The 25,768-nt window shown below is 40.2% G+C and overlaps 1 protein-coding gene, 1 long non-coding RNA gene and 1 other non-coding gene across 5 annotated transcripts in view; 1 reads left to right on the forward strand and 2 right to left on the reverse strand.

Moving 5' to 3' along the window:
- The first annotated feature begins 7,324 nt into the window (after positions 1-7,324).
- The window catches only part of LOC122663640 (N-acetylglucosaminyl-phosphatidylinositol de-N-acetylase-like), an 87,759-nt gene continuing 69,315 nt past the window's right edge, over positions 7,325-25,768 (forward strand). The window contains exons 1-3 of one of the 3 annotated variants that reach the window (XM_043859243.1): positions 7,325-7,501; positions 7,585-7,645; positions 9,811-9,881. In XM_043859243.1, coding sequence (XP_043715178.1) covers positions 7,393-7,501; positions 7,585-7,645; positions 9,811-9,881 — 241 coding nt within the window. In that variant the 5' untranslated portion in view covers positions 7,325-7,392. Of the gene's footprint in view, positions 7,502-7,584; positions 7,646-9,799; positions 9,882-25,768 lie in introns of those variants that run through there. The other 2 variants (XM_043859242.1, XM_043859244.1) reach the window with 2 other exon arrangements.
- LOC122663641 lies at positions 9,856-24,440 on the reverse strand. Its single transcript, XR_006333205.1, has 3 exons — positions 24,176-24,440; positions 22,636-22,640; positions 9,856-9,977 (listed from the first exon to the last, which is right to left on the reverse strand). It is a non-coding gene; the product is annotated as an uncharacterized LOC122663641 (long non-coding RNA).
- LOC122666398 lies at positions 23,282-23,368 on the reverse strand. The gene has a single exon (XR_006333590.1). It is a non-coding gene; the product is annotated as a small nucleolar RNA Z196/R39/R59 family (small nucleolar RNA).

Raw genomic sequence — 25,768 nt, forward strand, 5'->3', positions numbered from 1 at the left:
ACGCACCTCCACCACCAGTTCAGTAGTAGTGATAGTATAGGAGTTGCCTTCTTTTGTTTGTTGCCCATATGGCTTTTGTATTGGGAACCAACAAACCTCTCATTTTCTCTTCATTTCTAAACTGGTTTATGTTCTATGGGAGTCTCCTACCTTTATTTGTATTATCAAAGCATTGTTTTCTCAATAAAATTTCTATATTTTCCCTTATTCTACTAATTCTTGTTTGTGGATAAGGCTTTTAATATTTAACCCTAGTTCAGAGTAAATCGGATAGTGTGAACACTAAGTTAGTCCTTGAGGTAGAGCATCGCGCTCTGATACCAAGCTGTTACACCCCCATTCCTGAACCATGGGAAATGTAATTGGAGCGTACAATTACGCTCCCCAACCACCAGAATCACTGATGCAGTATCCAAGACTAACTCATTCACAACGACAAATAATAGGTAAAAAGGAAAGAAATAATATTAATAACATCAGAGTTAGCAGAAGCTATGTGATAGTATATAAAATATTGTCTAATCAAATTTACCCCTACAAGTACAATTCATTTGGATCAGGACCTATGTATTACCTATTGTATAAATAATACATCTATCAAGAAAAAAATAAAAAGAATACACCTTTGAATCAAAGTTGATTGTTTATCAAAGTGTAACAAACGATGGCCACCAGCCAAGAATCATTGTTCCCTCGTGGAACACATCTCATAGTAGCACTCCGGTCCATGACCGTCATACTCCGGAGTCCACCACTCATCATGACCTTCTTCAATAGTAAATATGTTTCATGAGCCCAATGAGTAGTCAAACCACATAAGCAAGCACAATAATAATAACGAATGAGTTTGATCGCAAACCAGACATGATAAGCGAATCCCACAGCGTCCCATACCACCAGGATAATTCGCACAACATATATGGGTTACAATCATGCCACATGAATGCATGATGAAGTTAAATTTTATTATTATCCACCTAACAAACAATGCCTAAGTCTGGTAAAGTACTATTGCAACACCCTAGGTAGCATCTCCAATGTCGGTACCATAAGCGGATGGTATACTGACGATGATAAACCCGAGTTGCGGTTGGAAGCTTGTAGTACCGGTCTCCACCAAGAGATATACGCAAACCTCCATAATAATCCTAGCTCCTTCCCGGTCCCACGAACTCATCAAAGTTCTCCTGAGTTTTGAGAATGGTAATTCCATCACACAGGATATTACCATCGGTTAACCAACACCTTAACCCCTGTTGGTAAGGGGTGTAGTACGGGGTAAATTATCCTAGCCAAATGCATCTATTGTATGAAAAGGGTACGCACATGCAAAAGCCAGAGGTCGAGTTCATAGTACCGAAAGATGGTCGGCCAGCTATCCTCTTGCCTCTCTAGCCCATACATACACATACAAGTATGAGATGTGATTACCGAAAGCGGCCGGTTGGTGACCACCCCGTTTCCATCTAATGCAGTAGACAACTCTATTGCAATTATAAGTACGACAATCCCAAGCCCAGTACCCACCGGCACCTGGATCCCGCTACCGAAGCCCTAGATCTACATGTCATGAGTGAAATCCACATTATGGAAACCCCAGGTCCAGCACGAACCGGCACCCGAGTCCCATAACAAAATCTAATACCATTTGCACCATAGTGCAAAGAATAAATAATATCGCAAGACAAGAATGTAAAGTCCTATCAACATCTAAACATATATATCGTCCTACATCTTAATGATAATTATATAATATAGCACACATGCATGAATGGCATTCGTAAGACACGACACACAAACATTCTATAAATTAAGACGTTTGCTTAACTCACTCACCTTGATTCTCGATCAATCGTTAATTCCGAATTCTTCAAATCGGCGATCAATGCCAAGCTCATCATCCCACGTACTAATACGCCCCTGAGCCGGGTGAGTCAACCTAAAGAGGGTATACAATGTGGGGTGAGGTTAGTGTCTTAGGGCCAGAAGAGTTGGGCCCCACAAGTTATCAAACAAGGCTAGCAACAGGGGACCGGCACATACAGCAAGGCCAGGATCGGCAAATGTCATCTGCCTGTCTATGTGCCTGTCCCTCTCGGGACTTTCTACCGGCAGAAATAGTTTCTCAGGGACCGGCACATATAGTATGTGCTTGTCTATGTGCCTATCCCCTGGTAGTAGCCCACCGGCACTTGCAACATCTCAGGGACCGGCACTTGCAACATCTCAAGGACCGGCACCTACATGTGCCTGTCCCTGCCGATCTTGCTGTTTATACCATTCCGATAATGGTTTTGGTTGTCCATTGATTTGGGTCAAAATGGGGTATACCTAAGGTTCTTTAGGGCTTATTGGCCATGAGTATTACTCCATCAAAGGTGCTAATGCACATCAACAATTTGGGTCCATAAATCCAAAGTTTAGATGGGTTTCCCTTAATTAAGAAAATTCATCGATTTCTACCTCAGACCTAGGGCTTTCCCTTAATTAAGAAAACTCATCGATTTCTACCTCACACCTGGGGCTTTCCCATAAATGGTTGGCTAAACCCATAAATGGAGGTAAAACCCCACTTAGGGCTCATAAATGGAGAAGGGTGAATGGGTTTAAGGTAGGGTTAGGAGCTTCATTGTTAAGCATCAAGGATTTGCCATTAATGGCCCTTCCATTAGGGTAGGTGAAGCATTCATGGCTCACAATTCCAAACAATAGGTTTAAAAATAGGTAAAATAGGAGAGAGAGAGAGAGAGCTCACCAAGGATTGATGCATGTAGGTTGAGCTTCGCCACCCTCCTTCCTTTTCCTTCCTTTTTCTGCTTCTTCTTCTCCTTCTTCCTTCTTCTTCTTCTTCTTCTTCTTTCTCCTCTTTCTCTCCTCTCCAAGATTTAGGATTGTAATGTGAGGTGAATAGTAGTTTTGGGTCTTTAATAACCCATCTAGCCATTAGGTTTTGTTTGGTTAGTCTTAGGTCCTTAGGTCCATTTGCTTAGGGGCTTGTTTGGTTAGGTGTAAGCCCAAGGTCTAGTTTAAGTCATTGGGCCATTGGATCCACTTGGGCCCATGGCCTTAGTTCTAGTTACAAATAGAAAGGGGCTAAGGTCCTAAGCCCAAGCCCATTCTAGTATTTATACCCATAAGTTATTAAGATACCGACTTACTCCCAGTCATCTCTTAGTGGGTACGGGTACACCAAGTGCGGGAATTCTAGGAATGCACACTCATAGACAAACTCCCCCTATCTCTGTCGAGGTACCTATCCTTGACGATTTTCCCTGAGCCACGATTGACAATTTTGTGGGATGGCTTGAGTATCATAGCCCACAGTTCACGAGCGCACTCCACTCCCGATTCTACACAAAAGGTTCAAACCAGACCGGGTTTTAAATCGGGTTTCAGGCACGGATTTAACACATCCACAATCATGTACAAACTTTATGTTTAATTATAAGAAGAGGAATGAATGGTTACAAACATTGATATTGTACTATGTGTTATCTTTAGAGAATTGATGCTCTATAATTTTACATGATTTAATTAAATTTTGCTTCCGCTAACTCTGTGATTGGAACGATTTATCCCATTTGGGTGCGTTCCTTGCTGTTATCACAATTGATGACAGGGTGGACTGTGGCTCAGGACATTGTATCTATGATCCTGGTAGGTATTGGGATGACGTTGGTTGTCCCAGTCACCTCCTATTTAATGTAAAATATTTTCATCGGGATGGGGGTATGACACCAGGTCAGGGGTAGTGATGGCTATCGGGGTCTACACTGGGTGGTCCAATGGCTTCGATCGGCGTAGGCTCCCTTGTGATAACTGAGGTTTCATTGTGACGATAAGTTAAGTGACCTACAGGGTCTCCCAAGTTATCATAGTAGCATACACTTGACTTAAAATTGTCTGTTAGGTGGAAAATTAATCTAACATGTGCATGCATCATGGATTGCTTTCAAATTGTCTGTTTGCGTGTATGTACATTCCCCTTTGCTCTCTCACTAGCTTGTGGAGCTAACCCTGTTGCACAACCTCTTTTAGTTGATATGCAGGTAATCTCTTGATGAGCTCCTATGGATGCGGATCGAGTGGAGCCGGTGGCTTGGACTTGGATGTCGATGTACATCCAAGAACGGTGCCTTTGTGGCGTGATTTAAATCTTTACTTTTGTATACATCTTTAGTCATGTACAGACTCCATGGATAAACTTTTGAAATTTACTGGATGGATACGGGATATAATAATTGTAAAATACGTTATCATTAGTGAACCGACATCTTGTATTATTTGACCTCAAAATGATTTACGCTTTCGCTGAATTCGATCTCTTTATTTTGGAATGATTTACCCCATTGGTTTACGTACCCTGATATTATCATGCCTTGATATTAGGTAGGCTGTGGATCGGGACACTGTATGTGTGATCCTGGTAGTTTTGGGATGACATCCGTCGTCTCAGTCACCCATTTTCTTATAATTTATCCTTTAATGGGACGGGGGCATGACACAACCAGTCTGTAAGCACTGGTTCTCTGTCCCTTGGAGGAGAATAAGAAAGACAACTACCAAACCATACCTGCTTAACAAACACACACCCAAGCAAGATATGATCAGCCGTTTCCAGCGCCTCCCCATACAAAGTGCACTAAGGATCAAGGGGTATTTTCCTAATTGAAAGGCCTTCCCCAGTCGCGAGACCCATTGCACAGGCACGCCAAATGAACTCCTTGATCTTCGGCAGTGTATCAATCGACCAAATTCTCCTCCAGCTAGCATTCAAAAGCTTCTCCCACCTATGGACATGAGACGAAGATGGTCTAGCAGCAATATCTTGTTGTGCATCCCTGGCTAGCAACTGATAAGTTGATTTTATAGAATTGCTACTTAAGTGAGGGTAAATTGGTAAAATTAAAGAAAATTAGAACAAGGTCTCTCTTTTATCCCTCTCCCTCTCTTCAACCCCATCCCACCCCCACCATAATACATAATATATTCTTCACTTAAGCATACCAAACCTATTTTTCATTATATAATTTAGGGAAGCAGTTTTTTGTACTGGACTATGGCCTACGCCAGCACTTCCATGTGTCTATCTCTCTCCTCCTTAAATCAAGGGGACAGAGGTGTCTTTTCACATGGGAAGGAGAGAGATAGATTCATAAGAGTGTTGGTGTAGACCACACTCTCGGACAGAGAATTTTTGTCCTATAATTTATTATGTCTAGTAGTAACCAAATGATTATTGTTTATAACCCATAATTATTGTTTATAACCCAATCTATTATCATAATTGATTATCCATAAATAGTTCATAAGTATAAATATAAACTATGGCAAAGAGAGCCCAAGTTGTAATGAAAGAAAGAGGGAATGGAAGAGAGTGAACAAAAGAAGGACGAAGGAAGAGTGGGTATCCCGTCTTACATCTGCCACGCGTCGGCTTACTACGGTACCAGGAGAGGATCCGGACTCGACTATATTGGCCTCGACTCGACTCACACACCTTTCTCTTTCGCCTGAGACGCACGAACCAGGAGGAACCCAGGTATGCTTCGGCCATGGCCTTCATCCTCTACCTCCCTCTCTTTCTTTCTCTCACACGACGACTATCGTGTCTCTCTCTATAACGCTGCCTCTCTCTCTTTGTGTCTCTTTTTCATCTCCCACTCTATTCGCTTTTCTGCAAATCCATTATTGGTTTTGGTTTTCAATCCCAAACTCTAGAACCATACAGGTTAAATCTCTAATCGAGCATAACCTTACCCTTCAACCGTTTACTTATTGTTTCTTCTTTTCCTTTCAGAGTTGATTGCAACTCTGCCTTCCTCAACATCTGCAATCTGCAACCCAAATAGCAACATGCATTCTCCAGAATTAACATTTTTTTTTTATTTCTTTTTCTTTACCTTTCCCTGAATTTCCCTTCCTGTTTCTGGTTGTGTGGGTTTTGTAAATTATGTTTGGCTTTCAATTGTTTGCCTATGAGATACAGAAAGAGCAGAATTTTTTTTTTAAACTAAGATTCTTGTATACTGATTATTGCTTGTAAACTTAATATTGAGATTGCTTGTCTAATCAAATATTTGTTTGGCCTATTGATTTTCTGAGTATTGCGTGTATACTGCTTGTATGACTTGTATACCGAGAGTTTTGTTTGGCCTATGGATTTTCTGAGTATTGCGTGTATACTGCTTGTATGACTTGTATACCGAGAGTTTTGTTTGGCCTATTGATTTTGAGATCATTGCTTGTATACTGAGATGTTATTTGCCCTATGGGTTTTTAGAGTATCGTCCTAGGCTTAGGATTCAGTAAATCCAGAGTGTGCTAACAAATGCAGCCACACAAGCATTTGTTTTTTTGTTCACAAGCCAACTGTTATGATTATAACTCCATTATGTATTATTATCTGAATTCAAGAAAGGCATTCTTGATACAAATGTTGTTGAAGTGTATGTCAAATGACGAGAAGATTTGGGCCACCTCTGAGTATGCCTTCCCTTGCAATACTCTTTTGAGTGGATTACTCTCTTGAAGGATATTGGAGTATGCATTTTGTTTCACGTAGGAGATGTACAGAAATGATATACTATCATTAGTATATCAAAATAGAAAGTCTCAAAAATAGAAACCAAACGGAAGTAGAAACTAAATCTAACTAAAGGAAACAAAGGACTGAAATAGAGACTTCTTAAAAAATAGAAAATCTAATTTAAAAACAAACAACCAAAAAAATAGAAACTAGGTCTATGCCAAAATAGAAACTAAATTAATAGCTGCTTCTATTAGAATATTCCACCAGCATCCAGCACCTAATCTTCACACTAGCAGTCCATATCAGACCCAAAATCACTGTTCATGCAAACAGTAACTCATGGTACTGTTCACATGAACAGTAACTTTTTTTTTTTTGAATTTATGTCTTGGTCTCTTATCTTCTTCATGCTTTTTCTCTGGGCTGGGGCTGCCTTAGGTGATGCTCCATTGATCCAAGAAAAACTTGCCACATCATCAGACCAGGCTGCCTCTCACAGCAGTCGAATCCCACAACCTTGCTGGGCTCGTTTTGAGGCTTGTTCCTGTGGGTACATATGGACTTGTGATCTACATCAGTGAGTGTCTGTCTTGCCTTAAGTGGCGACAGCTTGTCGAATTTATAACTTTAATGATTGTCCTGAAACGATAACTTTGTAGACAATGGTACCATAGAGATAATATTACTATGTGTGGTTATATACCTATTGTTTCTAATTTTTGTATTATCTCCTTTCTTTCTCTCTCCCTCTCTTCTTGTGCTTTCTCTCCTATTTCAAATGCCTTGAGCTTCCAGGCAGTGTTCAACTTAAATTAACTTTAATTTGTGGCAATCCGAAATCTTTTTTCAGGTACACGTAGATGGATTGGTTCTCGATAATCATCCTACTGATTTTACTTTGGGCAGCTTCTCTATGCATTACTATTTATGCGTGGTGTTTTCCAGCCAGGGATGCATTTCTATCTAATGGTAAGTTGATTCTTCTCTGCAATTTGATGCTATATACCAGGTATGTTGCTAACAAGGAGGATCTGGTGCTATATCAAAATCAGGTGAAGTTGCTTGCAAGAAAAAGGTCTTGCTGGTCATAGCCCACCCGGATGATGAATCTATGTAAGCTTCAGTTACTGAATTTTCTTATGGCTGTGTATTTACATTTGGTACTCATTGTACTTGTCTATCAATGTAGCGTCGATCATGGTTTAAAGTAGCGGAAAATATCGTATCATATCGGTATCGGTCGGTACCGATATGATACATACCGATACGTTTTTTTTTTTAAAAAAAAAGGGACTGTCTTGAATTGTATTGAAATGTATCGGCCAGCCGATACGTATCGATACGATACGACTGACACACATCAATAAGATACGACCGATACGTATCGCTACATATCGATACATCCAAAAAAGGGTTCTGTAGGTGGTTTACTACGTATCGATACATATCGGCTGATACATTTACCGATACGTACCGATACCATTGATACATTACATAAAAAAGCCAGATTCACTCACAGACTCGATACAACTCCTATTCTAACAGAAAAATGAAGGAAAACTCTCAAGCAAGATACTAAAATCTTGCATTTAATCTTGGTTTTTCACACTTTTGGACTCAAAAAATGAATCAAGGAGGGCTACAGCATCATCCTTTGCCTCATCCAATACTCTTCATGTCTGTAGACGATTACAACATGTAAGAAACATCATCTTTTATAACAATTTCAGTTTAACTCACTTGTTTGGTTATACATTATTCTCCATTTTAGTATTCTTGCATGATATATGTTATATATTGCTTGTTTATATTGTTTGTTGTGTCCAAAAGTGTATTTTCATGTGTATTTTGACAATTTTCATGCGTTTCTACACTATTCAATACGTATCTCTGATACGATACGTCTCTTAAAGTCGCTCGACCGATTCGATACCTGAAACCCCGATACCCGATACCCGATACTCGATACCCGATACCCGATACTGATACTTTAAACCTTGGCATTGATTATAGAAGTGACCTGTCTATCTGTCTTCCACCTTTTTTCAGTGTGCTACAACCTAATTTCACTTACTGCAACCAAACTTCCTTCTCCATTTTCTTCCCAGTCACGTGGTATTGGCTGTATGATTTTTTTTTCTCATTACTCTCTCTGGTTGAGCTGTATTGTTAAAATTACGAAAATGTACAGTTTTTCCAAATGTTCCATTTGACTCTTCCAAGTTGTCCCAGTTCACGTTTTATGAGCGCACGTCAGTATTCCATTCTTACCCCATTCAACTGAAATTAAATTTACATCCATATACTTCCTCAATGATGAAGTCCTATCTATTATGTGCCGAACGGTAACATCAAAATTTGCTCATTTGATTGGTTATTGCCTCTAAGATTCTGTTGAGGAAAAACCTCCCCCTAACCCTTCTGCCACCATATGAGTCCAAGGAAATCTCGGATGCGATAACCGGTTCAAATGATAACATGAATTTTCCATTGTTCGCTATAATGGTCAGCGTTCTGCGGAGAGTCAAAATGTATTTGCTCATTCTGCCAAATATTTAAGGATGTAATGGACCAAAAGGTTACCTGAAAAGAAACTATGGATCTAATGGATGAGAGAGAACTTTTTGTGAATGGAAGAGGCTTAGAGGCACTAGGTGAAGATAAAATGAAGCTTGAAGAGTGAAATATATGGATGTGAAAAGCGTACTGGCAAATGGCAATGAATAGTAGAGAGGGGAATGCTTGCACTGATGAATGGGTAGGACTATGAACTCTATGAACCAGCCCTCCCACTGACACATGGGGTTTAAAACTGTGAAAATAAAAGTTAAACATTTAAAGCTCACTTGTAATTGGGAGGGGTGGTTCATAGAGTTCGTAGCCCATAATTGTTTGTAGTGTTAGCATTGCTCATAGGGAGAATATCATCCCCACATTTACTTGGAGTGTTCCTATGATATCTTTGTGTACATAGATATGAATATTCCTGTGGTCTCTTTGTAGGCATTAAACCTTCCTGTGGTGTTCTGTTGCTGAAAGTGCTGACATCAGTATTGGCCATTTATCATGCATTTGTTGTCCAGTCATTTATATGTACATCGATATGAAATTCCTGTTCTCTTTAAAGGCATTAAACCTTCCTGTGGTGTTCTGTTGCTGAAAGTGCTGACATCAGTATTGGCCATTTATCATGCATTTGTTATTCAGTAACTTCAACATTTCTTTATTATAATCTGTGGTTTTTGTTTTAATAAAGCCATCGTATAGCATTTTTACAGGTTTTTCCTACCAGTCATTCTTTACTTGACTTCAAAAGGACATAATCTTCACCTTCTATGCATGTCAACAGGTATGGTGAAGCACCAAATCATGACTCTGCAATAACTCTAGATAAGTTGTACAGTTCAACTTGGAGAAATAGATGATTTGTGGATAAGAATTTTTGCTTCCACTAACTGATGCAGTGGCACTTGAATAGTCGGACCTGCACGCCAGGTTTGGAAACCCAAGCCCAGATGGAACCGGCTCAGCCCGAGTTATCGGTCCAGTAAGGCTGGTAGTAGTTATGATGCAGATGCCAAACTGTTTGGCAAGAAATACACTAAAGGAACTTGTTATAATATCAAGAGTTAACAACCAGACTAGAGGAAGAAGAAGAGAGAAGAGGAGAAGAAGAAGACGAGGAGAAATCCCAAATCCCGAGAGAGAATAGGATCTGCGTTAGAACAAAATTGTTCTCACGCAGGTCAGATGTTTTGTATTTGTAATTAAAAAGAACTTCCGGACAGAATTGCCCCTACACCAAACTGACATAATAAAAGGATAAAAAACAAACTAAAATAAGGCATCAAAACGACCTATTTGCCTCTAGACTTATATTTCAACACTCCCCCTCAAGCTGGAGCATATATATCACCCATGCTTAACTTGTTACAAGAAGACCAAAAACTAGGGGCAAACAAGGATTTGGTAAACACATCAACAATTTGATCGGATGAAGTGACAAATGGTGTCTGAATCAGCTTCTTCAAGGCTGCACTGCGAACAAAGTGACAATCCACCTCAATATGCTTAGTTCTCTCATGAAAGACAGGGCTAATAATATAGATGACTGTCTGCTTGTCACAAAACATCTTCATAGGAGTCGGAATTGGAAACCCCATCTCAAGTAGGAGAGATCTAACCCACATCAACTCTGCAGTAGTATGAGCCACAGCTTTACACTCTGCTTCAGCATTGGATCTGGCAACAGTGGCCTGTTTCTTGCTTCACCATGTAACTAGATTTCCTCCAACGAACGTGCAATACCCTGTGGTAGACTGACGATCACTTGCCACACCTGCCCAATCTGCATCAGAATAGATAACAAGCTCCATATGTCTATTGGGACGATAAATAAGCCCCTTCCCTGGAGCACCCTTTAAATACCAAAGAACCCGAATAACGGCATCCCGATGAGACTTACAAGGGGATTGCATGAGCTAACTGAGAACCCCAACTGCATAAGATATATCCGGTCTAGTGACAGTCAAGTATAAATGTTTTCCAACTAAGCTTTTGTAGGAGTGAATATCCTTAACTCCTTAAGACACTCACCATCATCAATGCCAAAGTTTTTTGATTTGGATCCATAGGTATATCTACTGGTTTTGCAGCAAGCATATCAGTTTTGGTCAAGAGATCCAAAACGTACTTTCCTTATGACAGGCTGATCCCCCTTTTTGCTTCTGATAACCTCAATCCCAAGAAAATAGTGAAGCTTGCCCAAGTCTTTAGTCTGAAAATGCTGCTGTAAGTAATTTTGCACCTCCTTGATCCCACTCTCATCATTTCTTGACACAATGATGTCATCAACATAGACAATAAGAACAACCAACCTCTCTCCTTGGCGAACAAACATAGAATGGTCGGAGAAACATTTTGAAAAACCAAAGCCAGCCATAATGGAACTAAATTTCTCGAACCATGCCCGAGGAGATTGTTTTAGCCCATAAATAGCCTTATGTAGCCTACATACACGCCCACTATTCTCCTCCTGAGCAACATACCTGGGAGGTTGCTCTATATAGACCTCTTCGAGTAACTCACCATAAAGGAAAGCATTTTTAATGTCCAACTAATATAAGGGCCAATCAAAGTTCACAGCCATAGAGATAATGAGATAAACAGAATTCAGCCTAGTCATAGGAGAAAAGGTCTCAAAATAAACTACACCATAGGTCTGGGTGTATCCCTTAGCAACCAGACGGGCTTTTAGCCACTCAAGAGACCCATCGGAATGATATTTAATAGTATACACCCAACAACACTTTACCAGGAGGTAAATCCACCAACTACTATATATATTGAGTCAGTATGATATCCATTTCCACATCCATGGCTTTCTTCCAAGTAGGGATAGCAAGAGCCTCAGTATGGGTGCGAGGAATGGTATAAGTAGATAGGGAAGTAGCAAGACTATGAAGGCAGGATGGAAGGTGAGACAAAGAAATAAATTTTTCAATGGGATAGGCAACCAAAGATTTTGAGTGCATGAACGATTACCTTTCCGAGTGGCAATAGGTAAGTCATCAGGATCCAGATCAGCTGGTAAGTCAGAAAGAGCAGGTAAGCTTGGATCTTTACCAGAAGTTGAGGAAGGTATAGGAGGCGATGTAGATGGACCAACATTATCTGTATCAAGCTGCCCAATGTGCCTCTTGCGCCTATACACCTGTAGTGGAGAAGTTGACATACGAACAATAGCTGGAATAGGAGGAGGGTTAGACACAACTAACGAATCACTAGACACTGTGGGCTGACTCGAAAAATAAGGTGTACCTTCAAAGAAGGTAACATCCGTACTAACAAATTGCCTCTGAGTTAGAGGGTCATAACACCTATATCCTTTCTGGGTCTAAGAGTAATCTAGGAAGATGCATTTGGTTGACCAAGGATCTAATTTATCACCAGGGAGATGAAGGTTATGAATAAAACAGACACACCCAAAAACTCTAGGAGGCAAAGTGAAAATCGATATGCCAGAAAATAAAATAGAAAAAGGAGATTTATCTGCAAGGACAGATGAGGGCATCCGATTAATAAAAAAACAAGCAGTAAGAACTGCATCACACCAAAAATGTTTGGGTACCTGCATATGCAACATGGGAGCCCGGACAACCTCAAGTAAATGCCTATTTTTCCATTCTGCTACCCCATTTTGTTGAGGAGTATAGGAACAAGTAGTTTGATGAATTATTCCGTTAGCAACACAAAAAGAAGATATCTCATTTTGAACAAATTCCAAAGCATTATCAAACTAAAATTTTTTAATAGAAGCATTAAACTGATTCTTTATTTCATTTTGCAAAATTTTGAAATACATGTAGAAATTCAGACCGATCCTTTAAAAGGTATAACCATGTAGTTCTAGAATGGCCATCTATAAAAGTGATAAAATATCGAAAACCATGTCTATTACTTGTATGACAAGGACCCCACACATCTGAATGTACTAATGAAAAAAAGAACGTACTACGGGGCATAGTATGAGATGGATAAGTAGCACGATGATGCTTATCCAACTCGCAGCCCTCACACTCTAACTTATCCAAAGATTTAAACTGCGGAAACAAAACCTTTAATCTAGACAAAGATAAATGGCCTCGCCTACAATATCATTGGAAAGGGGACACTCCACCAACAGTAGTAGTTGCAGCCGAAGCAGACGAAGCGGTACCATTCAGATAATATAGTCCATCCTTCTCACACCCTCTACCAACCGTCTTCCTCGTGTGAAGATCCTGGAAAACATAGTGAGAAGGGAAGAATGTCACTGAGCAGTTCAAATTTCTGGTAAGTTGGCTAACAGAAAGAAGACTTGAGGGAAATTGAGGAACATGTAATACAGAAGCAAGAGAAATATTAGAATTAAGACAAACAATGTCATGCCTAGTAACAGGAGTTGAGGAACCATTGGCTACAATAACAGGAGGAGTGTGAGAATTAGATGAAATAGAACTAAAAACGGATGACTTGCCAACATGTGAGTGGAAGCCCCCGAATCAATGATCCAGGGTGTGTAAGTGGTGGAAAAGAAAGTAGGTGTACCTGCATGAGCCAGTGTGGCAGCGGAAGTAGATGCCCCAGTAGTGAAAGTAGATGACTTGAGACTCTTTATACAACGCATCAGTTGATGAATCTCATCACGAAGGTTGGTAGATGAATCTCCCACGACTGAATCGGGTTTAGTATCGCTTGAAGCAACTAGATCAGAACCATCTTCAGGGGCTACATGATTAGCCAAGTTTTGAGCCCATTCTGGTTTCCCATGCTTGGACTAGCATGCCTCAACAGTTTGATTTGTCTTCCCACAATAAGAACACAACCCGACAGCCTTATCAATATGTTGTCCACTTGAACCATGACCACCAAAACCACGTCCTCCCCCTGAACCACGGCCTCTGGTACTAGTAAAAGCTGAATTCTCCTTGGGGTTGGCATTAGGCTTGGAACTAGGGGAAATTATGCGCTGCAGTCTAGAGGAAATATCATTCAAAGTAGGGAAAGATTCACTAGTAAGAAGATGCCCCTTTACAGCCTTCAGACTTGGATTCAAACCAACCAAGAATTTGGAGACAAAGAATTCGTTTCTTTGGGCCTTCAACTTCTCAATATCAGTTGTGAGTGGCTGGAACATATTCTTCAACCATGCCTTTAAAGGCACTATAATACTCTTGCAGAGATTTGTCAGATTGTTGGAATTGGAACAACTTCTCATAGAGGTCATAAATCCGTGTCATACTCTTCTCTTGAGAGTACGTCTCCTTCAAGTTATCCCACACTCCTTTTGCGATGGTGTGAAACATGACATTGGCATCAATATCCGGCTCCATGCTGTTCCATAACCAAATTAAGATAATGACATTCTCCTTCACCCAGGTAATGTAGTCCTTAGAATCAGATGGAGGAGGATCAGGGGTAATATAGCTAAGTTTATCCTTAGCCATAATATAGACACAAACAGCTTGTGCCCAAAGTAAGTAGTTGGAATTCCCCTTCAATTTTATAGAGGTGATCTGGACATTTACATTATCAGTGGGGGTCTTCAAATCAGCCATATGAGAACCACTCCAAGAACCGATAAGAGAACAAGTAAAATCCCAGGGCAGCAATCGACTCTAAAGAGAGTGAAGGGGATTGCAGCAATAGAAACAGCTTCCAGGATAATAAAAAATATGTAATCTGCAGTAGATAGAAATAAGAACCAATCAGCAGTAAATCTACCCCCGAAATAGTCAGCCAAAAAAAATTTGATAACAAGCCCTCTGGGAAGAAGATCAAGTCCTTCAAACAAGTACCATAACCAGCATACTGCAGTAGCAATTGATCAACAGAAGTAGCCCTTCATCGTAGAACAACATAGAATTGCAGACCTCCATCATAGAACTCCAAAAAAAATTCCCAGAAGAGATTAATAGTTACCAACATAGTTATCAAGGCGGGAAGGCGTCCATGGCGTTTTAGAGGGTAAAAAATCAAGGCGCCAAAGGCGTCCAAGGCGACCAAGGAGCCTGGACGCCTTGGTGACGCCTTGATAACTATAGTTACCAGGGTCTTATTCTGAAATTGAAGCTTGCAATCCTGAGTGTGGTTGATGTAGAAATCCAATCAGCGAATAATAATAGGTAGATTGCAGTAAAAACACTCCATTAATTTTTGAAAACAGTGGATTTAAACCATGGTAAGGGCAGCTATAGGTGGCTGTACACCACAAGAAGAAATCGGGAAAAGAAGATCAGAAGAGAATCGTTGAGAGCACTCTAATCTGATTAGAAAAGCTCTGATACCATGTTACAATATCAAGAGTTAACAACTAGACTAGAGGAAGAAGAAGAAGAGCGAAGAGGAGAAGAAGAAGAGGAGAAAACCCAAATCTCGAGAGAGAATAGGACCTGCATTAGAACAGAATTGTTCTCACGCAGGTCAAATGTTTTGTATTTATAATTAAAAAAGAACCTCTGGACAGAATTGCCCCTACACCAAACTGACATAATAAAAGGATAAAAAACAAACTAAAATAAGACATCAAAAAGACCTATTTGCCCCTAGACTTATATTTCAACAGAACTCGTGGGAGAAGGGCTGGTTCACTTCACCAATTGGTGGACCAACCCAATGGGCCATAGGGCCAACCAACTTTGTGTTGGGCCAGCCCAGTAAGTCCGGGAGTTGCTGGATCTCTCAAACCCAGATCATGGGGGCATTATTGTCAATCTTTATTGACATATTTTGGGACTTCAAGTGCTGGCTGATATTACCCTTGGTGGGGACCACATAAAGACTTTGGCTATCACTTGGGAGGAGTGAAGATTTTATTATGTTTCTATTTTATTTCAGTCCTAGTTAATTACAGTAGTTTCTATTTTCATGTTGCAACTAATTATGTTAAGTTTCTATTTCTCTTCTTACTAGAGGTGCAACTGTGCATGTATAGCCCTCTTTTTATTGTAAAGGCTGTTAATGCCTCCCCCAAGATTTACTGTTTGAATGAAATTTTCTTACTGCAAAATATGGTTTCCTTTGTCAAGTATGAGCATGACTTGAAGGGCTGTTAGGAGCCTGGCGGGGAGAGCCGAATCCCATTATCTTTTCTCTTTATTTCTTCTTCCTCTTCGGGCGGTTATGGTGCTAGATGGCAAGATGACAAGCACAAATTCAAGTTGGAACTTAGAGAGTACAATGGGAAATCTGATCCCATTATCTTCTACGATTGACTATGCGCGTTTGATGATTATTTCGATTGGTTTACCTTGACAGAGGAGCTTAAACTCAAGCAGTCCTGTACTAGACTGATTGGACCAACAAGAGAATGGTGGAGAAATTATGAAGAGAAACTGCGCTGCCAACACAATGAACCTATTACTTGGGAGGAGATGAAGGATCACTTAAAGGTGAAATACTTACCTTCCACTTTTCATAGAAGGTTGCGTGACCAATTGAACACCATTCGCCAAGGTACCTTGTCTGTAGAGTATATTGACAAATTCAATAATTTGGTTACCCGTACCAGAATCGATGAGGAAGATGATCGGCTTCTTTCCAGTTTCAAATTGGGATCAAAGGTTGAAATTTGTGACAAGATGGGAGTCATGCCGATTGAGACCCTCAATGACTACTTTGAGAAGGCTCTTGAAGCGGAAGATTTATTGAAGTTGGCCCGTAGACGCTACAATTCCCAGGCTGCTGAAACGAAGAAGCCCTACAGACCTTCTCGCCCTAGTGGACAGCCTACACGACCTTCTTTTACTGCACAAGAGAAAGGCAAGGCCCCTATGGTTAGCAGGGAAAATAGTTCTACCCGGTGTTTTCATTGTGAGGGCATAGGGCATGTTGCCAAGTACTGCCTCAAAAGAAGCAAGGCAAACAGTGTCATTTCAGCAATAGAAAACAACCCGGAGATGCTTGTTTGTGAGCCACAACTTGATGCTACATGAGCTGTTGATGTTGACCATGAAGGGGAAGATGATGATAACCCTTGGGACGATGATAGTGATGAAAACCTCTATGAGATGAATGTGGGGTCACAAGAATTCTGGTGGCTGAATAGAAATGTGAAGATTGGAGGCGCCATTGCATATTTTATACACTTATGACCAGTGGATCAACTACATCCCACGTCATTGTTGATAGTGGCAGATGCGTGAACGTTGTTTCCCATGTTTTTGTGGTGGATGGACAGCTCAAAGTGGAGCCACACCTGCAGCCATATAAGGTATCCTTGCTCAATAGTGATACTTTGGAGGTTAATCAACGTTGTTCTGTCCCTTTGAAAATTTCAGGTTATGTAGTGAATGTTTGGTGCGGCGTGATCCCCATGGTGCTCACCGATGTGTTGCTTGAACGTCCTTGGTTGTATGACAACAATGTTTTGGTGGGTGGCATAAAGAACCAATGTTTCTTTGATTTCAAAGGGAAGCCATTGGTGTTGAGCCCCCTCAACGTTCCATTGATGAAACCCAGGTTGAGAGCAGCCCAAGCAAAGAGGTAGAAAATACTAAAGTCCATTACCAAGCAGCCCAAAGAAGAACCAAAGGAGGCACGCCAAAGCAAGGGACAATAGGCTGGAAAGAAGATATTAGTACTCCCTCATCATGAGTTTGTCTACAATTGAAGAGACAGGTCTGATCCTAGCTCTTGTTACAAAAGAAGTTGAACCGGTGAAAGAAGTGAAGGTTCCTAGACCCGTCAAAGAGCTGCTGGTTGACTTTGAAGACCTTGTACCGGAGGACTTACTAGACGAGTATCCACCCATGAGAGACATCCAACACGCCATAGACTTGGTGCCTGGATCGGAGCTACCATATTTGCCCATTTATCGCCTTAGTCCAAGGAAGTATGCTGAGTTGAAGAGGCAAGTGGATGAGTTATTGCGCAAAGGATTCATTGTTCAGAGCATGAACCCTTATGCAGTCCCAACCTTGTTGACGCCAAAGGACGGTTCTTGGAGGATGTGCATCGACAGCCACGCCGTAAATAAAATCATGGTCAAATACATGTTCCCTATTCCACGTCTTGACGACATGTTGGACATGTTGATCGGATCCTCTATCTTTTCTAAGATGGATTTGAAGAGTGACTACCACCAGATCTATAGACGCCCTGGCGACGAATGGAAGACAGCTTTTAAAACCAAGGATGGGTTGTATGAGTGGCGGGCCTTTTGGTCTCATCAATGTGCCAAATACTTTCATGAGGGTGATAACCCAAGTCCTACATACTTTTATTGGGAAGTTTCTTGTTGTGTACTTTGGTGACTTCCTCATCTGCATCCGTAGCCAAGGAGAGAATCTTGAACACTTGAGGTCCGTTATGAGAGTGCTATGGGATGAAAAGCTCTACATCAACCTCAAGAAATGTTTCTTTATGCTACCCAAGGTTATATTCCTTGGATTTATCATCTCTTCAAAGGGAGATGATGCTGACCTGAAGGAGATAAAAAGTGTGGTGGATGGCCTATTCCCAAGACCTTGACTGAAGTTAGAAGTTTTCACGATCTTGCCTCATTAACGGAGATTCATTAGGAATTTTAGCACTATAATGGCACCTATAATTGAGTGTATGAAGGGCGGCAAAGCGCAATTCCAACGGACACCGGCAGCAACTAAGGCATTCCACCAAATCAAGAAAAAAAATGACGGAGGCACTTGTGCTACGCCTCCCAAACTTTGAGCGGATGTTTGAAGTTGCCATTGATACTTCACACATTGGCATTGGAGGAGTTCTTATGCAAGCTGACCATCCCATTGCATTTTACAGTGAGAAGTTGAATGACGCCAAGAAGAGGTTCTACCTATGTTTTGGAGCTCTACGCCATTATCCAAATCTTGAAGCATTGGTGATACTACTTGATCGGCAATGAGTTTATTTTATTTTCAGATCATGAAGCCTTGAAGTACCTCCACTCTCTAAGGTCCATAAGCAATCACCATGCCAAATGGATTGCTTACCTTCAAGAGTTCACTTTCGCCTTGAAATATAAGGCTGGAAAAGAGAACCAAGTGGCTGATGCACTGTTTCGAAAGGCGATCATGGTGAACACCTTTGCAGTCCATAGCACCGGAATGGAGCACATTAAAGATGAGTATTTTTCTGATGTTAATTTTTCTAATGTTTTTGGACCATTCGCGGCATTCTTCTTCCTTACTCCCCTTCCTCCTCTTTCTTCAATTTATTTTCTCTTCCTGTTCAGTAGACCTTCTCCCTTCTTTACTTTTTTCCTTTCTACTTGTTTCCTTCATGCTATTCTCTTCATACTTTATGTCTCTGTTTGGGGTTACTGTTGATACAGCAAGAGACTTTGATCTCTCACAGTTTTCTCCTCCTATCAGCCTCAAGCTTTGTGGTTCTATACATACCCTAGGGAGACACTACCTGTGGAGTCTCATCCCCAAACCTTGCTTTATTAGTGAGTAGCAAAACCAATTTCAGATCAGACTTGCCCTCCTCTACCAATACTTCTCTTCTGTTTAGTATTTGGTCTGATAAAGGTGTGCATTCGACATTCAAGAGAGCTCTTCAATATGGACTTACCTTTGAAATTTTGGAGCCAACAGAGAACCCATGAAGGAGTTCTCTCTTTAGAACTGCAGCTGGTTCCATCTCCTGGGTTAGTCTTAGGCATGGTTATCAAGGCGGGAAAGCGACCATGGCGTTTTAGAGGGGCAAAATTCAAGGCGCCAGTGCGACACCGCCATGGCATCCAGGCACCCTCCATGGCGCCGCCTTGGGTAACTATGGTCTTAGGATGTGTTTGATTGGCTAAACCAAGTGGTGGTTGCGTTGATATTGGTGAGGAATCCATTGGTGGTGCACCAGTGGATTCGTTGTCCTGACAGAAAAACTGTTTGGTTACCTTGAGTCAGTCAGTTGGATTCAACTTGAATCTGTATGAAAAACTATTTGGTTCAGACAGATTCTGTCAACATATTGGTTACTATATGACTAGAATATGGAACATTTATGAAGATAGTTGCATGCACCTGATGTTTAAGCTTGAATTATAATGGCAGTTAAAAGAGTTCCTATCCAATAAATGTCCTTGTCATCCATTACATTAATAAAATATAATTAAAAAAATTCCTATACTATAAGAAATGGTCCCAATCTTCTGTAGCTAAAGGAGTTTGGGCCTTGGTGGACTCGAACCACCAGCCCCTTGGAACATGCACATGTTCCAAGTGCTCTACCAATTTGGGCTAAAGACCCATCAAGTAGAGGTTGGAATTTACAAGTAACCATGAGACCTTGCCACAAACCTTAACATTCATGATGTTTTGAAGATGCAGTCCTAAAGCTCTAGAATTCAAAAGGGCAAGATCTAAGAGGGGCAACACAAAAGGAAAATGTCTTGCATTGCTGTCAATTTTTTTAGCAAGAATGCACTTTATAATTCAACATCTAACAACTTCTACACATTCAAGTTTTTACCTAAGAACACTCACAACTACTTGTTCCCATCTCAATTGCTGGCCATCCATCCCCACATTTTTCAAGTTCCACAACATCCTTCGCAGTCAAGCAGTGCCTACTCTCTCGTTCATAATGGAGACTATTTTCACTATTTCCGTCATCTAAAAGCTTGAATTAAAGCAGGGAACAATAACAAATGCAGTAAGTACAATACTAGCAATGAGAATCTGCATCCAAATATTTAGAACCTGAAGCTGTGATACATCAATTTGTCTATCAGTTTTTTAGTAAGAAATTTGACTATAGCTTGGTCTTCCAGTTAGAAGAGCATCGATCAATTCCCTCCAAAAGATCAGGACATTCAAACTCCAAAGAATTACTCATACATTAATAATACATATGTCATATGCATAGAGAGACTTAATACCCATGGCACCAAGGGAGTAGCTCACGAACCCTGAACATTAAAAATCAATATCCATAATAGACATGGTACCAAGGGAGCCAAGGTTAACACCAAGGCACCATTACATCTAGGTGACGCCTAGGTAAGACCAAGGAACCCAAGGTGAGGAACATATTCCAGGTATGCTTTCCATATTCAAATGTAAGTTACCTTTATCTTCTAGGGTTGGTGATGCCTTGACACATGAGGCAACCTGGTTGTCTTGGGCATCAAGGCCCGCCGTGTCCCCTGGGAACTTAGCAGTGCCTTGATGGCTATCTCATCAGTTTTGAAAAAGAGAATGTTAAGAGGGAGAATTATTTGCAACAACTATTCCCACCATTGAAATCTCAACACTCTTAGCAATAACCACTCTCAGCCTAGAAATCTCTCTTACATTCCATCTCCTATGTAAGAAAATGTGGATATGTCAAGAATGAACTGGACAGACTCATATGGGAAGTTAGAGATTACCATTATTTGGACTTGACAGGCAAAAACCTCTATTACCAATTGTTGCCTAATGGTATGGTCTTTTGTGAAAGGGCCCTTCTACCCAACTCTATGGACCTCATCAAGACCTTTATCCTTTAATTTATTCCTCCTAGTAGTTGTAGAAAACTGACAAGCTAGGAGGGGACTTCCCTTGGTTACATTGGATACCAAATGTATTACTGTACTGATTATTCTAATCCAACAGTAATCAGAAGCAGTCCCACTTTATGAGGTGTGAATGCTCATATAGCTAATAAATTTGGATATGGGAAGAAATGGAAAAAAAAAGGTTGCAGGTTTAAGGTTGATGATGACCTTAGGTGAAGGTTAGGTGGAATTGGGTTCAAACTGGGTGAGAACCCAAGTTGCCTATAACATGTTCTTCCAAGTTTAGAATAAGGCTTTTGATTTCATGGAGCCTAACTTGATTAATTAACTGTTAATTACATGTCTTAATCTTATTGATTTTGCAATGGATTTTTGGGTTAACTTCCGGATTAAAGAAGCCGATTCATCAACAAGGACGTCATATGCCCCTTGGCATATCTTTTTTGGTTGGGTTCTTCTATGCATGGCAATATGCACAGCCGAGAGTAAAAAAAAATGAAAAGAACTTAAGTAGAAACATGCCTATTACTACCAAGTAATGAAAATAGAAACTAATTACTTACAGCAACCAGCATCTGACAAAATAGAAACTTCAGTATGTAAATGAAAAAACAAAGGTAAAATGAGAGGAAAAGAAAAAAGAAGCTAGATCAGAAATTTGTAGCTAGAAAAGGTACAACCGTTATTGAAGTTCTCTAACAATCAGGACATACAAACTTCAGCTAACAATTAAGTAATTTTCATGAATATATTTATGCAATCCAGACTCCATTTTGAACTATGGGGAGGAACAAACTTACACATTTCTCCACAAAGAAAAGGTAAATTTTGAAGGTTTTGAAAAGATACAGTAGCGCTCTAAAGTTATACCCAAGAAGCCTTAGAAACAAAGACCCAGCAAAATTGCTTGGAGAACAACACGTTCTTCTCCCAACCTACAAAGTTATTCCCTTAACTAACATTCCCTTGCAAATCAAATATGGTTTTACACACCCAAAACCAAGAAATTGGGAAGACAAGCCTTCTACCTTAATACCTAATTTATAGTGAAGTGATCCAAAGAATCAAAAGCAAGAAGCTTAACCACTTCTCTTTGTCTCTCTACCCTTCCTTCCTAGTCCCTCTAGATTTGGCCCACAATTTGGTGTTCTATCCAATTCAGTCCTCCTATCCTATCTTGTCTGCTACTCTCTTTCTCTCTCTCTCTCTCTCCACCTGGTACTATTCCATTTTCCAACTCACCTTACCAGCTAGAAAACCAAGCTCACCACCCTACTATTTTCCTTTCATCGACAACCTTCTTATTCATTACCAACTTGCTCTCAAGATAACCATTTTAAGCCTAACCAAGAACTGAAAGCAAAGAAAGTATGGAGCTATTCTGTATCCTGTCTGTCCAAATTTCTCTCACATTCTTTTCTTACTAGGAAGAAAAAAAAAGGAACTCACTGTAAGGTGGCAGAGGATGAAATAAGTAAGTTAATTTACTGATCTTGGTACTGTAGAGAGGGGAATTTGAAAAAGAGTGGGGGGAATTATTTGTAGCAGTATCAGAACATGAGTCTGGTGTACTGCATGGGAGCATTGGAGTAAAAGTTATATTTCTTGGCTGCATTAGGTGGAGCAGAGAGAATCAGAGACAGAGATTATGCGGTGGTCAAGTATCGAACTTGAGAATTTCTTCCCAAGAATACCTCAGGCATTGCTACCTCATTAAAAAACCCTCATATACACACACACACACAAGCATATGCAATCTCAGCCGAAAGATGGTGATAATTTGATATAATCACAGCTACCTCATTAGAGATTGGATAAAATCTTCATCATAGATTGCACATATATATCAGATGTACCATTAGTAGAAGGAAAAAAAAACTGAGAACAATCAGAACCAAACACGTACAATCCAATTTTTTTTTAAAAAAAAAAAAAAAAAAAAACCCTAACCTGCAATTTCCATATTCAAAACTCAAAACCTGCTAGAGACAGAGAGAGAGAGGTCTTCCCTTCGCAGGAGATGAACCAGTCGAGGGTTGAGAGGTAGTGCCCGATAGTTTGTAGAATCATAGTAGATTCACAAACAAAAAAGGTATTTATAGTAGGGTTAGATTTTCGTGAATCAAATATGGGTCCACCTGTACCGGTGGACCCAAAATAGATGTACATTTACATAGAAAAAGTGGAATCACTCAGATTTATGAATCGGAATCCGTTCACCAACAATTTGAACCAAACAGTTTTTTAAATTCAGATTCATGTATCCACTGATACACCACCAGTTGGTTCGCCGAACCAAACACGTCCTTAAGGTTGAAGGCAATCTGTTTTCCCTTCCCCACCCTCTTCTTGCTTCTTCTCTTTTATTCATTTTTTCTTTTGCTTTACCAAATTGCTCCTTTGCCCTTTATTCTGTCCTATCGTTTAATTAACTTTCAAGTTTGTCCCCTTACAATAAATCCTAATTCCCTTCTTATCCCAACACCTATTTTAATTACCAATTATCCTTTAAGATTCTCTTTATTTACAGCCATGCCATTCTATTATAAACTTCCATTTACTTTCTGTTTTGCCACTAGACTATTGACTTTATTAGTCCGTTGCTAGTTGGGGCCCATAGCGATTCTGAACCTCGGGATCACCACCACTAACCCTAGGATTGTGTAGAACTGACTGCTGTATATGCATGGAAAACAAAGTAACAACGGTTTACATGGACAATAACATCTGATATTTGATATCGACTACTTGATGCTAATGCCGCTAGTCCTTCTGTCTGCCTGCTTGTCAAATGTTTTAAGAGGTTGACCAATGTTAGTCTTTGGTAAGTTTATCCCTTTCAAATTAATTATGTTAAGCGGATGAGGAGATTACTTAAATACCTTAGCTTTTGGAGCTTTGATGTGTGGTAAACTGTAGAATAGTACATAACTACATATATGTACAACTTAAGAAGATCATGACAAAGATCAATAACCTGTAGGACAGATTAATCGACAACAAACCACAGGGCAGAATCACAGTGATTAAATACTACATAGAAACAGAACCAGAATTGAGAGTAATCAAATACTCAACATCCAATACTCAGACACGGCTGAAAATTTGATAGAATAAGGCTACCTCCAGCAGAATATGTGTTCAAATTTCAGAATGATCCAATGGTTAAATCTATAGGAACTGATTAAGGACAGAAACTAATAGCTAGGGAAATCAAGAAATAGAAAGTGAACAAGTACATAAATATTTCCCAATCCGATGACCAGGTGTACACCCATTCTTGGTCGAATGGAGTCCTATAGGAGAAGAATCCCTCCAAATATTAGCCCAATCCGATGGATAGATTGCCTGGAACCTTTGAAGGAAACCTGAGATCAGAATAGAACAGAAACTCCTATAGCAGGACTGGAACGGGGAACAGATCTGGGCAGAAACTGAGATGAGTAATAACTGAAACAATACCAATAAGAGAGGAAGGATGAGTGTAGGATCGAATCCTCAAAGACCGAGTTTCAGAATACCTTGAACATCACTTACGCAGGAACTGTGTTGTTGCTGAAACTTAGAGAACAAGTTGGAGAGAAGAAATAGAAGAAGATAAGAAGAGGAAAAGGACCTAGTTTCACCACTGAAAGTCAAGGGAGGCTTCACCACCACCCAACCAAGGATTGACCACCTTGGGCTTGCTGCTACTTCACACAATAGGAGTTACTTATTCAAAATAAAAAAGAGGTATACCCAGTGCATGATGCTCCCGCCACTGCGGGGTCTGGGGAGGGTCATAATGTATGCAGCCTTGCCCCTGTTTTTGTAGAGAGGCTGTTTCCAGACATTATTTTGCCAAAAATCGATGGGGATGTTCTCCCTCACTTGTATTTATAAATTAGAGTAAACCAATTACAAAAGATAGAACTCTTCATGCGTGGGAGAGTACAAGGCTCCATTCACATTTGCATAATCAGTAACTAACACTTGTTTGTTTGAGCAATCTCATAGATGTTGGGATATATTTTTAAGGGGGACATTAGTACACCAAAGATCACTTCGAAATGAATTAGACCTCCCTTCTCCAATTTGAATCCTTATATGTTGCTTGAATAATATATTTGAGGACCTAATGCTCTTCCACAATCTGCGGCATAAATACCCCTAGCCTCGAGGTTTCCCCACTCATTAGCCATCATAGTTGGCACTAATTACATTTCTCCACAAGCTATTAGGTTCATTGCTAAATCTCC

The sequence above is a fragment of the Telopea speciosissima genome, chromosome 6 (genome assembly GCF_018873765.1).
Source record: "Telopea speciosissima isolate NSW1024214 ecotype Mountain lineage chromosome 6, Tspe_v1, whole genome shotgun sequence".
Lineage (NCBI taxonomy): Eukaryota > Viridiplantae > Streptophyta > Magnoliopsida > Proteales > Proteaceae > Telopea > Telopea speciosissima.